Below are 12,260 nucleotides of genomic sequence, written 5' to 3'. Positions count from 1 at the left end.
ATGAAAGGAAACATATCGAGGTAAAAACTACATGTCTCAGTTGCTTCCAAGTCTTCAATGAATTATTGTTAGGTATGATGTATTAATACAGATTTGATGCTGCAGGGTTTTGACTAAGACGTGATCTGTAAATAAAACAATTAAAGGAAAATAATTTAATAATTCCACCACATTGGAAAAAATAAGGTATTGCTTATATTTTTGTGCATTTTGGGTGAGGTAAGTCCCTTATTTTAAGTGTTTTTCCAAACCAGGTTGTTTGTTTCTTGGCTAAGATTTGGCAACACTGCAACTGGTATATCACCAACCATTTAGCACACAGTACTGTTATTGTAAAAAGAACATTATTAACCATTCTTTATTTTAGTTTTAACCGGTAACTAATCGGAAAGGAGGCTGTGGAATGTCAGAACCGGAATGGAAAAAAATTATGTTTCTGCTTGGTATGAACCTAAATGAAAACATTTAGCTTTTAGTCCCTGATTTGTATATCTAACTGCCTCTTTATCATCACAAAGCATCAAATATGCCTAATTTATATTAAAAACCTTCTGTATGTATATCATTTAAAAAAATTATCGAAATCATACAAGTTTTACTCACTTTGCCTACAGTGCACAACCATTATATTGGCAGGGTTGGGGAGTAATAAAGTACAAGTAATGGATTACATATTTAAAATACAAAATATAAGTAACTGTATTCCACTACAGTTACAATTTAAATAATTGGTCATTAGAATACGGTTACATTCAAAAAGTATTTTGATTACCGAAGAGATTACTTTGCATTTTATTGTAATTTGTTTCATTTAATATTTAGTCCTTTCATATGGAAAACATTTACACATAGAAATGATGCAATCCAAAGTGGAGCTGAACAGCGGCGAAACACTTTCTTATGATTCATCCGAGCAGACAGAGAAGTAAGTTTGAAGTTTGGAGCAGAAGAAATGGAGATAAACCTTGTGTAAATTGTCAGCTTTACGCTAAACTATAATGCTATTTCTAGCCGTTTTACATGCACATGTTAACAGGGATGATCATATTTATATATCAAGAAAATTCACGTTGGATCATAATTTCATTTTCTAGTAAGACGTTTGATATTAGGGCAAAAATCTTATTCTTGATCATTATTTTTGTATTGTTTTCCTGTAAAAATATTTATAAATCCTTAAAACAAGATTAACTTGATTGATCTTGTTTTAGAAGCAACACTGCATGATATATTTAGGCTTTTCAGAGAATGTATTTGAAACGTGTATTTTGTCTTGCTGTGCTGGCAGAATTTTTATAGTCAAAACAAGTGAAAAAATGTACCAGTGCTGAAGAAGTAATCCAAAGTATTTAGAGTACGTTACTGACCTTGAGTAATCTAACAGAATATGTTACAAATTACATTTTACAGCATGTATTCTGTAATCTGTAGTGGTATATTTTTCAAAAGTAACCCTCCCAACCATGTATATTGGGCTACAGCAAGGGTGTAGATTGGCTTGAACAGTACCTCCATCCCATCCCCCTGGAATCTACACCCCTGGGCTACAGTAACAATACAGTAAAGTTAAAAGTACAGTAATTATAATGGTCTTGACTGTAGGCTATAATGTGTGATTTAGGAGCTAGATTTTTTTATGTTTGAACAAACATTACAGAAATCTAATAAATGGACATAAAAATTTTATTAATATATCACATGGATTTCAACACTTTAGGATAATTAAGAGTATTGCACAGGCAACCATTTTCGACAGGCATTGGGCAGCAAATGTTGTTAGATAATTACAATTTTCTTGAGACAAAAGGGAGGCAAGGGGCTCAGATACCCGAATCCTTCAAAGATCTGCATTCAAATCTCAGAAAATGTTGTTGTTATTATTGAAGACATTTAAATGTATTATTTCCAAGTGTTGGCCCTTGATATACAAATGGAAATCCACCCCATCAATCTCTTTACAATCACTATCCAGTCATCAAAATAGAAACAGATAAGCTACCACACGACACAGACGATGTACTACTTTATTGCGGGATCTGTACAATAATTTACACCTGAATAATGACATGGTGAAATTGTAATACAATTGAATGAAAATAAAAAGTAAAGATTATTTTTTTTATATGTGACCCAGCTTACCCGACCAATAAAATACAACTTCCGGGCCATTCCAAACAAATGCTGTATGTCCATTCCACTCACTTAATTCTATTTATAGTGGAATAATGATGTTGAGAGAGGCGTTTATATACAGATGGATCTAAGGCACCAGACAATGCAGTAACTGGAATTGGAATATACATCCCAGAATTTACAATCCATGCCCACAAAAGATTGTCAAATAATTTATCAGTATATTTAGTTTAGTTGTTACTTGTAAGTCTCCAGTGGGTGAAACTTCAATATGATATCATATGGTTATCATATGCTCAGATTCCCTATCAGCTCTTATTAGTCTGTGCAGTCACAACAAGTCAGTTAAAGAGGACATATTATTTGGATATTATATGGCATCACTGTCACTAGATAATAAGAGAATTGATATAAGATTCTGTTGGGTACCAGCACATAATGGAACAGAGGGTAACGAGGTTGCGGATATGCTAGCAAAAAAGGCACTAAGGAGTAATATAATAGATATAGAGGTGGCATTAGGTAGAGAGAAATGATTCATCAATCATTACAAATGCAGTATTAAATGAGTGGCAGAGGAAATGGGATGGTGGTATATTAGGAAGACATTAATATAATATTCAGCCAACAGTATGCAAACATAAATATAATATACGTAGGACGGAATAGAAGAGAGGAGGTGATATTACCATCTTGGTAAATAGGAACAATAATTGGAAAACATGATGCAGGCAGGTGTGAATGTGGCAAATTAGAGACTGTGGAACATGTCATGTTAAAATGTGAACAGTATTCGGTAGAAAGGAACATAATGCGAGAAAATTTGAAAGGAAAGAAGGGAGTTATGGATTCGTTATGGTGGTTGTTGGGAAAAGGACTAGATAGAGGAAATTGTAGGGTATATCTGGAAAAAAAACTGGACTTGATCGAAGGACATAATAAAGTGAAATATTATATAGTGGAGGACAAATAACAATTAATTGCACACCTCGGATGAGGTGGTGGGGGCATGGGAGCTGAACACTCAGCAGCTCAGATCACACGTCTCAAGAAAAGCATACATTACATAACACACAACATGTGATAGAGCGTCAGTCACCATGATGGAAGCATAATGAACAGTAGGTGGCACACCAACTCGCCATTAAACCCAATGTAGAAGAAGAAGAGAGGCGTTGATCATTACTTAAAAAAAGCGTGTTCAGAACAGCAGACTTTCGCTTCATAGGTAAGGCCATTTCTCTTGTTAGAGTCATATATTATCGTTTTTAATCATCGCTATTTTTATTAAGATTTAACGGTAAACATATATATTTAATATAAACTTTTGTCGTAGTGTGTGTTTTGTTCTGAAATCTTTGTGTAACTTAACGCTCGCATTAAGCACGATAATTTGTTACTGAAATACATTTTAAAACATATTTTGTCGGGGAATAGAATATTATTAATAACGCTAAAGGGAAATCTGACCTATGAACAGTTATTCTAAATTTGACACTAGATGACCTTTGACCCACTGTTTTGCAGACTCGAACAATTACAGATCATTGTATTGTGGGGTAAAAGATAGAATGGTGTAAATTGATATTCCTTTAATTTGGTTCTATCTAACTATCTGTCTGTCTGTCTGTCTCAAGGCAATGTTAAAGGCTGTAACCTGGTGCCTGTGTTCAAATCCTCTTGCTAGTAGAAGAATGATGTCCCATCACAGTCTATCAGGAAAAGTTGCTATAGTAACTGCATCCACAGAAGGGTATAAGACCTGATTTTCCCTTATTAGCCCATTGTTCTGCTACAGATCTTTTAAATAAAGAGTTGGCAGCTGTCACAACTCAATACACACAAATAAAATAAAAGAAACAAATTTGTGCACCAGATTTGCACAGAAATTATTTCTGTTTGTGTTGCATGAATGAGGCCTATTGCCTATTATAATAATAAACCGAATTATAAACATGATAAAAATAGCATGTAACTATAACATGTTATATGAAGTAATGTTATTGAAGTAATGTCCTATGATTATTAACAGTTAACATATACAGCTCCTGTCTGTACCTTTAACTCAGTGCTTCTCAACTGGTTTTGCTTCAGGACAGATTTTACATTGGACATCAAGTGGTGATCTGCCATAGATTAAACATAACCTGTATTTAATGTGTCCTGGGTCGCATTTCCTTTTATGTTGCATATTTGTATTCATGGTTTTCTAGTACAAGGACATGCATCAAGTGACATTATTTTTGTTGCTGATGTCAAAATCTACAGGAAGTTTTCTCTCCCCTTTTTAAAATTGAAGAGCATATTTACTTATATGGGCCCATTATTATCCCGTTTGTTACCTAATATTACATATTTATACACATTTTACACAGAAGGAAAGGCTCCTCATTACCATGGTTAGGTCAGTGAAGCTAGTCTTAAATTATAGTAATAATAATAAATTAATGTATTTATGAAAAATAAATACTAGCTGAAACACATCTTGAAACGTTAACTACAACTGCCACTGTTGATATAAAATTATGTCTAATAGATTCTTCCTTTAGATTATTCCATGTGAAACTATAATATTTTGTCAAAATATAACTTAGAATAAAAGTTACTTTTACTCATGTAAAATCCTGAAACAAATTTGTAAAGGTGATGGTGTGTAATTGATTTTTTTAATTTATTTTGGCACAGAGCACAGTTGCTCTTTTCCTCAGTGCTGTTTGGCATTTCAGGGCTGCTACTGTTTGAGAGGTTCGAATTTTAAACTAGAAAAGTCTCACTAGAATTTAAATTGGTCACATCAGTTTTAATGTCTGCGCTCCGCAATATCGAGTGAAGCCCTGTTGTTGCAAGCGCGTGCCAGAGAGAAGAGCAGATCATGATCGCGAGATCATTACACTCGTGCGTAAGTGCAGATGAGAAGTCTTTAGCTGATTGCGAGATTATCATTAAATCTGCCTCGGCAGTCCTAAATAGTCGATCACTTGGGCGGCTACCGAAATATCTTCACTGGGAGAACCATGGTATTGTTCTTTCCCTGCTGTCCGCAACCCAGTCCAAATAGACCAGTTTAGAAACACTGCTTTAACACACACACACACACTCATGTCAGAACCCCTCGTCTCGCTTCTCTCTGACATTTTCTCTGCTGCATGTTTGTGTGTGTGACGCAAGTTGATGAGTCTGACAGACAGTCGAGAAGGAAAGGAGATGCGCATGTGATATTCTCCATCCAGTTGCATTTTTTTCTCAATACCTTAGATAAGCAAATGCACATGGTATGATAACCATCCATTTTGAAACCGTGGTATACCGTGAAACCGGTATACCTCTGCAACCATACGATTGACTCTCTTAATAAAGCCATTACAACACAAATGGAAACATAATGTAAATGAATGTTAAAATGGATTCTAAATGGTGGTGTACCATACAGACCAACCCCTGTACACTGATCTTTTCAGGATTGGACTTGCAGCTGCTGAGGCGTTGGGCCAGAGGGGAGCGCATGTTGTTGTAAGCAGTCGACGGCAGACTAACGTTGACAAGGCTCTCTCACTCTTGCGCAGCAAAAATATACAAGTAATCGGGACCACTTGCAATGTGGGAAATGCAGAGGACAGAGAGAAGCTCATTACCATGGTGATATGTATTTGTTGTTGTTTTTTGCTTTGCATGAAATTAATTTGGGAAACATGTAAGAGTTTGCGAGGAAACAGAGGGGGAAAATGTGCAAACGTTATGATGATTTTTTTAGGTATAGTTCACCCAAAAAATTGAAATTCTCTTATCATTTACTCACCCTCATGCCATCCCAGATGTGTTTGACTTTCTTTCTTCTGCAGAACACAAAGATTTTTAGAGGAATATTTCTGCTCTGTAAGTCCATACAATGCAAGTGATTAGTGACCAAAACTTTAAAGTTCCAAAATGCACAAAACCGACTCCAGTGGGTTAAATCCATGTCTTCAGAAGTGATACGATAGGTGTGGGTGAGAAATAGATCAATATTTAAGTCTGTTTTTACCATGAATTCTCCTTTCTGCCTGGTAGGTGGCGATATGCACAAAGAATGGGAACCGCCAAAAACAAACGAAGAATGTGAATGTGGAGTTTGGTGGTAAAAAATATTTATCTGTTTCTCAACCACTGGAGACATATGAATTACTTTTATGCTGCCTTTGTGCATTTTGGTGCTTCAAAATGTTTGTACACATTCACTTGCATTGTATGGACCTACAGAGCTGAAACGTTCTTCTAAAAATCTTTGTGTTCAGCAGAAGAAATCTGGGATGGCAATAAGGCCCTGATATACTTCCGGAGTAGTTATTCTGCGTTCTTTGTTCAGAGGTAAAAAGAAGTTCTAAACAGTTAAGCAAGTGTATACTGTTCTCGAAATTTCAGACACTCACCACTCCACTGTGGGAGGTGTTTAGAAGAGCATTTAAATATGTTGACACTACATGTAAAATCTTAAAAATGTGTTATCAATGATTTTATGCCTCATTCTATGAGTAGAATTCACAGTAGATCTGTAAAAGAAGCTGTTTTAACCACTCAGTGATAATATAAAGTAGTATATAGGCAGTACTGTGGGCAGATGTGTTATGGCTTTCACTGCAGATGGCACATTAGTGAATGGGCATTTGAGTAGATTTGATTCCTTTTGTAGACTAATAAAATAAAAATAGCATGACATGGTCTTGCACACAGGTGTGTTCATGTTGAATACTGACTGAAAAACGTAAACAAAGAAGTAGTTGGAGCCTCAGGTCACACCTACCGATGACGTGGACCAATGGCAGCAAGTTTTCTTAAAATTTTGTCTGGGTGAGCTGTTTCGAACCACCGAAACGAATGCAAAAACACCTCCTTTTTGGTCAGATTTTGTTCTAATTGATGTCATATCCATTCATTCTTTGATTTTGTATGAAGTGTATCTGGGCCTTTAGAGTGAGTAAAAGATGGGAGAACATTCATTTTTGGGTTATCTATTCTTTTTAGTTTATGAATCATTGCAAATTCATAACCCTAGATATTTTGCTCACTAATGATTGATATACAGTACATAATGTCTCTAAATGCTGTTGTTGATTTAATGTATGTCATTTTCATTACAGACAGTAGAGCAGTTTGGTGGTGTGGACATACTGGTGTCTAACGCAGCAGTGAACCCATTTATTGGGAACATTTTAGACTCCACAGAGGAAGTCTGGGATAAAGTAATGACAACGTTCTTAGCCTTGATAAACAAACGTTTGTTCTATACAGAGATTTTAAAGTGTCATGAAACCCATTTCAGCACGGGTCAGTTTTCACTATGCAGAAAATGCTTGTGCTCTGCATTAATTATAGATGTCAGTGATTTTTGTTTTTATTTTGAATATCTTTTGAGACTGTTGATGCACCAAATATGAGTGGTCTGATCTATTAACACATTTATGGTAATAATGGATGGTGTTTGTAATGACAAGTTTACCAGTGTCAGACTTGGACCATGTCTTTTTTCCATCAAGCTCTAGTACACTTCTTCATAAGTCTAGAAACGCTCCTGAAAAATGCTTGTTGTATAAAACATTTAAAAAGGTGTCAGTCATTAAAAGCCTCTCAGTACTGCAGGGAAAGCCACACAACACTGTACACATGCAAGTGAGCATGCGCATATTTCAGAATGGTATCAACTTGTTTGAAGGGCCCGACATTGGAAAAGATCACGTATAGTGTCATGAATATAATCAGACTCGATGTAGATTTCACATCCAGTAGATAGAAATAGCCCTAAAAATCCCTTAAAATAATTATGCTATTATTGTATTCCCTCAAGTGCAACATGTACATGCAAGATCTCAAAAAACTTGTATTGTTTTATGACCCTTTTAAGAACTGTCATAAGTGTTTGTGTGCTGATGATGGTTTTTCATTGCAAATAAGGATAATTGCTACATCAGAAATTATTTTCCTAACATCAATATGCAGATCATAATATAATTTGCTTTTTTTCCTCAGATACTTGGAGTGAATGTGAAAGCTGCATTCCTTCTGACCAAATTAGTCACACCTCACATGGTGAAAAGAGGGTGAGAGACAAGCACATGAGAGAAAACAGAAACTAAGAAGTTTCTCAAGATGATTTTTAATTGGAGACTAACATAGGACCCTTTTAATTGCAGGGGTGGGTCAGTTGTGTTTGTGTCTTCAGTAGCAGGATACCAGCCATTTCAAGTATGAAGAACTTTAAGTTACAATTTACTTCCTTTAATCCAGGGGTTTTCAAACTGTTGTCCAGGGGTGCTAGAGGGTCCGTGGAAACTTTCAGAGAAATTAAAAAAAGTTAATAAATGTAAAAAGTAAGAAACTACATTTTCTAAATTTGCCATTTCAGTTTAATCGAGACATCTTCTACATTTAACATTACTCAATTATTGGGTAGAAAAAATACACTGTCAATTTACTTCAAAGTAGGCTAAATATTTTCCAGATAATGAGGGTTGCACCGATATACTGTATATATTATTTACTTATTTTTTTTACTAAAAACTGTAGGCTGATAATTTTAAACTGATACTGATATTTTGCCACCTACTCATTTTATTTTGTCACCAAGTCCCTGTTTTGCTCAGGATTTATGCTTTTAAAATGTACAAAGAGGGACAAAATCTATTTTATTGATCTAACATTGAATAATTTCCATTGAAAATGGATTGGATCTGTTGAACATAGGCCAAAATATTAAGAACACTATTCACAAAAATACAAGCTAAAAAGAAACAAATTTATTAGATGACGATTTAAGTGATGGAAAAAAGTTAGTTTGCACTTTTACACATTTTTGCACTGCTAGTTTTTCTGTTCTAAAACAATACAACCCCTGTTTTACATATTACTATAGAAAATTACAGTTCAGATTATGAATTATTTTCGACAAGCTTTACTTTTTTGGAGTTGCTTGGTATTATTTCATATTACACACAGAAACATAATAATGTATGCAATTAATAATAAGCCATCTGTTTTTTCATATCAGCGTTTTCATGCTTATGTGATTAAAAGCATGAAAATGCTGAGAAGGAAAACCCATAGTTGATATTGGTGGATTATATCGATGGTTATAGCCGATAGTTTTAATTTGATCAATAATTGCCCAATACATCGGTGTATCCCTGCAGATAATATGTTAGTCCCTTGCAAGTCATATTTAGGGGTTCTTGGCATTAAAATCTTTGCAAATCACTGCTTTAATGTATATAAAGTTAAACCATACAATAGACTTTGGTCATGCTAAATCCAAAACCACCAACAGTCAAGTGGGTTTGTAAACTTTAATCTGCAATCATTTGTTTAGCTGTTTGAGAGTTCATCTTGATGTCATCCTTTTGTCTCTTAGAATCTAGGCCCTTACAGTGTGAGTAAGACCGCTCTGCTTGGTTTAACCAGAGCACTTGCTCCTGATCTTGGCCAGAATAACATCCGGGTCAACTGTGTTGCCCCAGGCATCATCAAAACCCGTTTCAGCTCTGCTGTAAGGATTTCTTACTTTTTGATATTATTTTATCTCCATTTTCAGCCCTCTTCTAAACCCCAAACTACATTATATTATGTGCTGTAATGTCAATTTACCAAGGCATTTCTCCTTGTTCTTGGCACTAGCATGTAACCCTAAGTGTTAACACTTATTCTAGGTATGTAATCTCCATGTATTCTGTGCCTTTAATGTACTTTGACCTAAAAATTTATAATTTAAAAGTGGAGTGTGTAATATCTATGCTACTAGTAGCACCAAATAGAATTGCAATCTGTTTGTTTGGGCGGCCAAATGGGCTAGATATTTGTGGCGATTATTTTTCTGTCAACAGGGGCATATATGCTTCGCTATTCATCAACACCTAATCACCATGACAATTCAAGATGTTTTCATTATCAGTTTAAAAACATCTGTCTGCTTTTATTAGCTGTTTCAATGCTAGTTCCTGGTAAACTAATCCCTGTCTAGTAACAATTTAGTGTGAGCCATTTTAAGAGTAGGTGACACATCAATTATATCAAGCATTTAAAGTGTTTACCAGTGTAACTATTAATGCATGTTTGAAGAATGAGCTTTGCTTGACTCTGTTCTTCTGTAGCTGTGGGTGAATGAGAGTTTGGTAGAAGATATCATGAAGCAGACGAGCATTAAAAGGTCTGTCCTAACTTTCCTTAAAGGAATATTCCAGGTTCAGTTCAAGTTAAGATCAATCAATAGCATTTGTGGCATAATGTTGATTACCATAAAAAAATATTTTGACTTGTCCCTACTAAAAAAAATAAAATCTGGGTTACAGTGATGCACTTACAATGGAAGTGAATGGGCCAAATCGTTAACGTTAAAATACTCACCGTTTCAAAATCCACAAACAAGCAATATGCCTGTTAAGTGATTTTATCACACTTAAATCATGTTACTAACATTTTCTGTGTAATAATCTAGCCAATTTTAAAACTTCACTGATATAACAATGTAATGTCAACAAACCCTAAAACTTACGGAAGAGGATTAGGGCCAAGCAATAATAAAAAAATAAAACCATCTCGAGATTAAAGTCATTATAATGCGAGATTAAACTCGTTAAATTTCGAGAAAAGTCTAAATGCAATCTTGAGAATAAACTCATTAAATATCGAGATTAAAGTCATTATAATGCGAGATTAAACTCGTTAAATTTCAAGAAAAAAAGTCGAAATACAATCGTGAGAATAATCTCATTAAATATCGAGATTAAAGTCATTATAATGCGAGATTAAACTCGTTAAATTTTGAGAAAAGTCCAAATACAATCGTGAGAATAAAGTCATTATAATGCAAGATTAAACTCGTTAAATTTCGAGAAAAAAAGTCGAAATACAATCTTGAGAATAATCTCATTAAATATCGAGAATAAAGTCACTATAATGCGAGATTAAACTCGTTAAATTTCGAGAAAAAAAGTCCAAATACAATCTTGAGAATAATCTCATTAAATATCGAGAATAAAATCATTATAATGCGAGATTAAATTTATTAATTTCTAGAAACACAAGTCTATATACAATCTTGAGAATAATTTCATTAAATATCGAGATTAAAATCATTATAATGCTAGATTAAATTTACTTTATCTCGAAACACAACGACTTTATTCTCGATATTTAATGAGTTTATTCTCAAGATTGTATTTCGACTTTTTTTCTCGAAATTTAACGAGTTTAATCTCGCATTATAATGACTTTAATCTCGAGATGGCTTTATTTTATTTTTTTATTGCTTGGCCCTAATCCTCTTCCGTAAAAACTACTTTCAAAACAGCTCAAATAAGTTTTAACAGAAGAATTAACGTTGTTATAAAAATTATAAGCTTCACATTTCCACATTTTAAACCCTCCAAAACATGGCCACATTCCCTTACATTGTAAGTATCTATAACCCAGATGTTTTCCTTTTAAATGAGGGATGAGTAAAAAAAAAAAAAAAGTGTTTTTGTGTGGTAATCAACATTATGCCACAGATGCTGTCGATTGAGCTTAATTTGTATTTTACCCGGAATATTCAGGCAACATTTTATTTAAATTAAATAATACGCTTCTTATATGTTTTCAAGTCTCTTTGTGGCATAGTTTACCTAATTCTTATATAATATGGCTTGATCTCTTAAGACTTGGGAAACCAGAGGATATTGGTGGTGTAATTGCATTCCTGTGTTCAGAGGAAGCCTCATATATCACAGGAGAGACCATCACCATAACCGGAGGCTGGAACTGCAGACTGTAAATGTATTCGAAGCACCACAGTATGGTGGCCTCACACAAAGTAATTATGAAGTTGCATATTAGAGGGAAAACATCTTATATGATTAGCAAATGTTTTAACAGTTAATCTGGTATGAAGATGCATCACAAATTGAAAATGTTTGTAATAAAATGATTTTTGCACGTTTTGAACATCCATGTTCATTTAGTCTTGGTGGATTTTCTTGCATAATGCAGGGTTCCCACACCTTTTGATCAATTAATTTCTTTTTCATTCACATGTGATTAATGCATTTAATAAATGTTTAAAAATAATTCAATACAGATTGCACTCAAATGCCTTTCTTACTGGAGAAATATGAAAACTGAAATAT

At 34.2% G+C, this 12,260-nt stretch overlaps 1 protein-coding gene across 1 annotated transcript; it reads left to right on the top strand.

Annotated features, from left to right (window-relative positions):
- The first annotated feature begins 3,232 nt into the window (after window positions 1-3,232).
- LOC127658582 (dehydrogenase/reductase SDR family member 4-like) lies at window positions 3,233-12,206 on the top strand. The gene is made up of 9 exons (XM_052147954.1): window positions 3,233-3,361; window positions 3,771-3,886; window positions 5,592-5,769; window positions 7,248-7,349; window positions 8,134-8,204; window positions 8,298-8,349; window positions 9,512-9,646; window positions 10,248-10,303; window positions 11,794-12,206. The coding sequence occupies exons 2-9, from the start codon at window positions 3,774-3,776 to the stop codon at window positions 11,906-11,908; spliced, it is 822 nt and encodes a 273-aa protein (XP_052003914.1). The 5' UTR covers window positions 3,233-3,361; window positions 3,771-3,773; the 3' UTR covers window positions 11,909-12,206.
- The last annotated feature ends 54 nt before the right edge of the window (window positions 12,207-12,260 follow it).

This window comes from Xyrauchen texanus, chromosome 2 (genome assembly GCF_025860055.1).
Source record: "Xyrauchen texanus isolate HMW12.3.18 chromosome 2, RBS_HiC_50CHRs, whole genome shotgun sequence".
In the NCBI taxonomy this organism is placed as follows: domain Eukaryota; kingdom Metazoa; phylum Chordata; class Actinopteri; order Cypriniformes; family Catostomidae; genus Xyrauchen; species Xyrauchen texanus.
Note: the sequence above shows the minus strand (reverse complement) of the source record. Positions and strands in the feature narration are given on the sequence as shown.

What these genes read in the sequence shown, in the direction of transcription:
- LOC127658582 (XM_052147954.1), top strand. Translation starts at nt 3,774, where the DNA reads ATGTTAAAGGCTGTAACCTGGTGCCTGTGTTCAAATCCTCTTGCTAGT. An exon ending in CAGGATACCAGCCATTTCAA is followed by an intron (nt 8,350 to 9,511) that starts GTATGAAGAACT and finishes TTTGTCTCTTAG; the next exon opens with AATCTAGGCCCTTACAGTGT. An exon ending in AAGCAGACGAGCATTAAAAG is followed by an intron (nt 10,304 to 11,793) that starts GTCTGTCCTAAC and finishes TGATCTCTTAAG; the next exon opens with ACTTGGGAAACCAGAGGATA.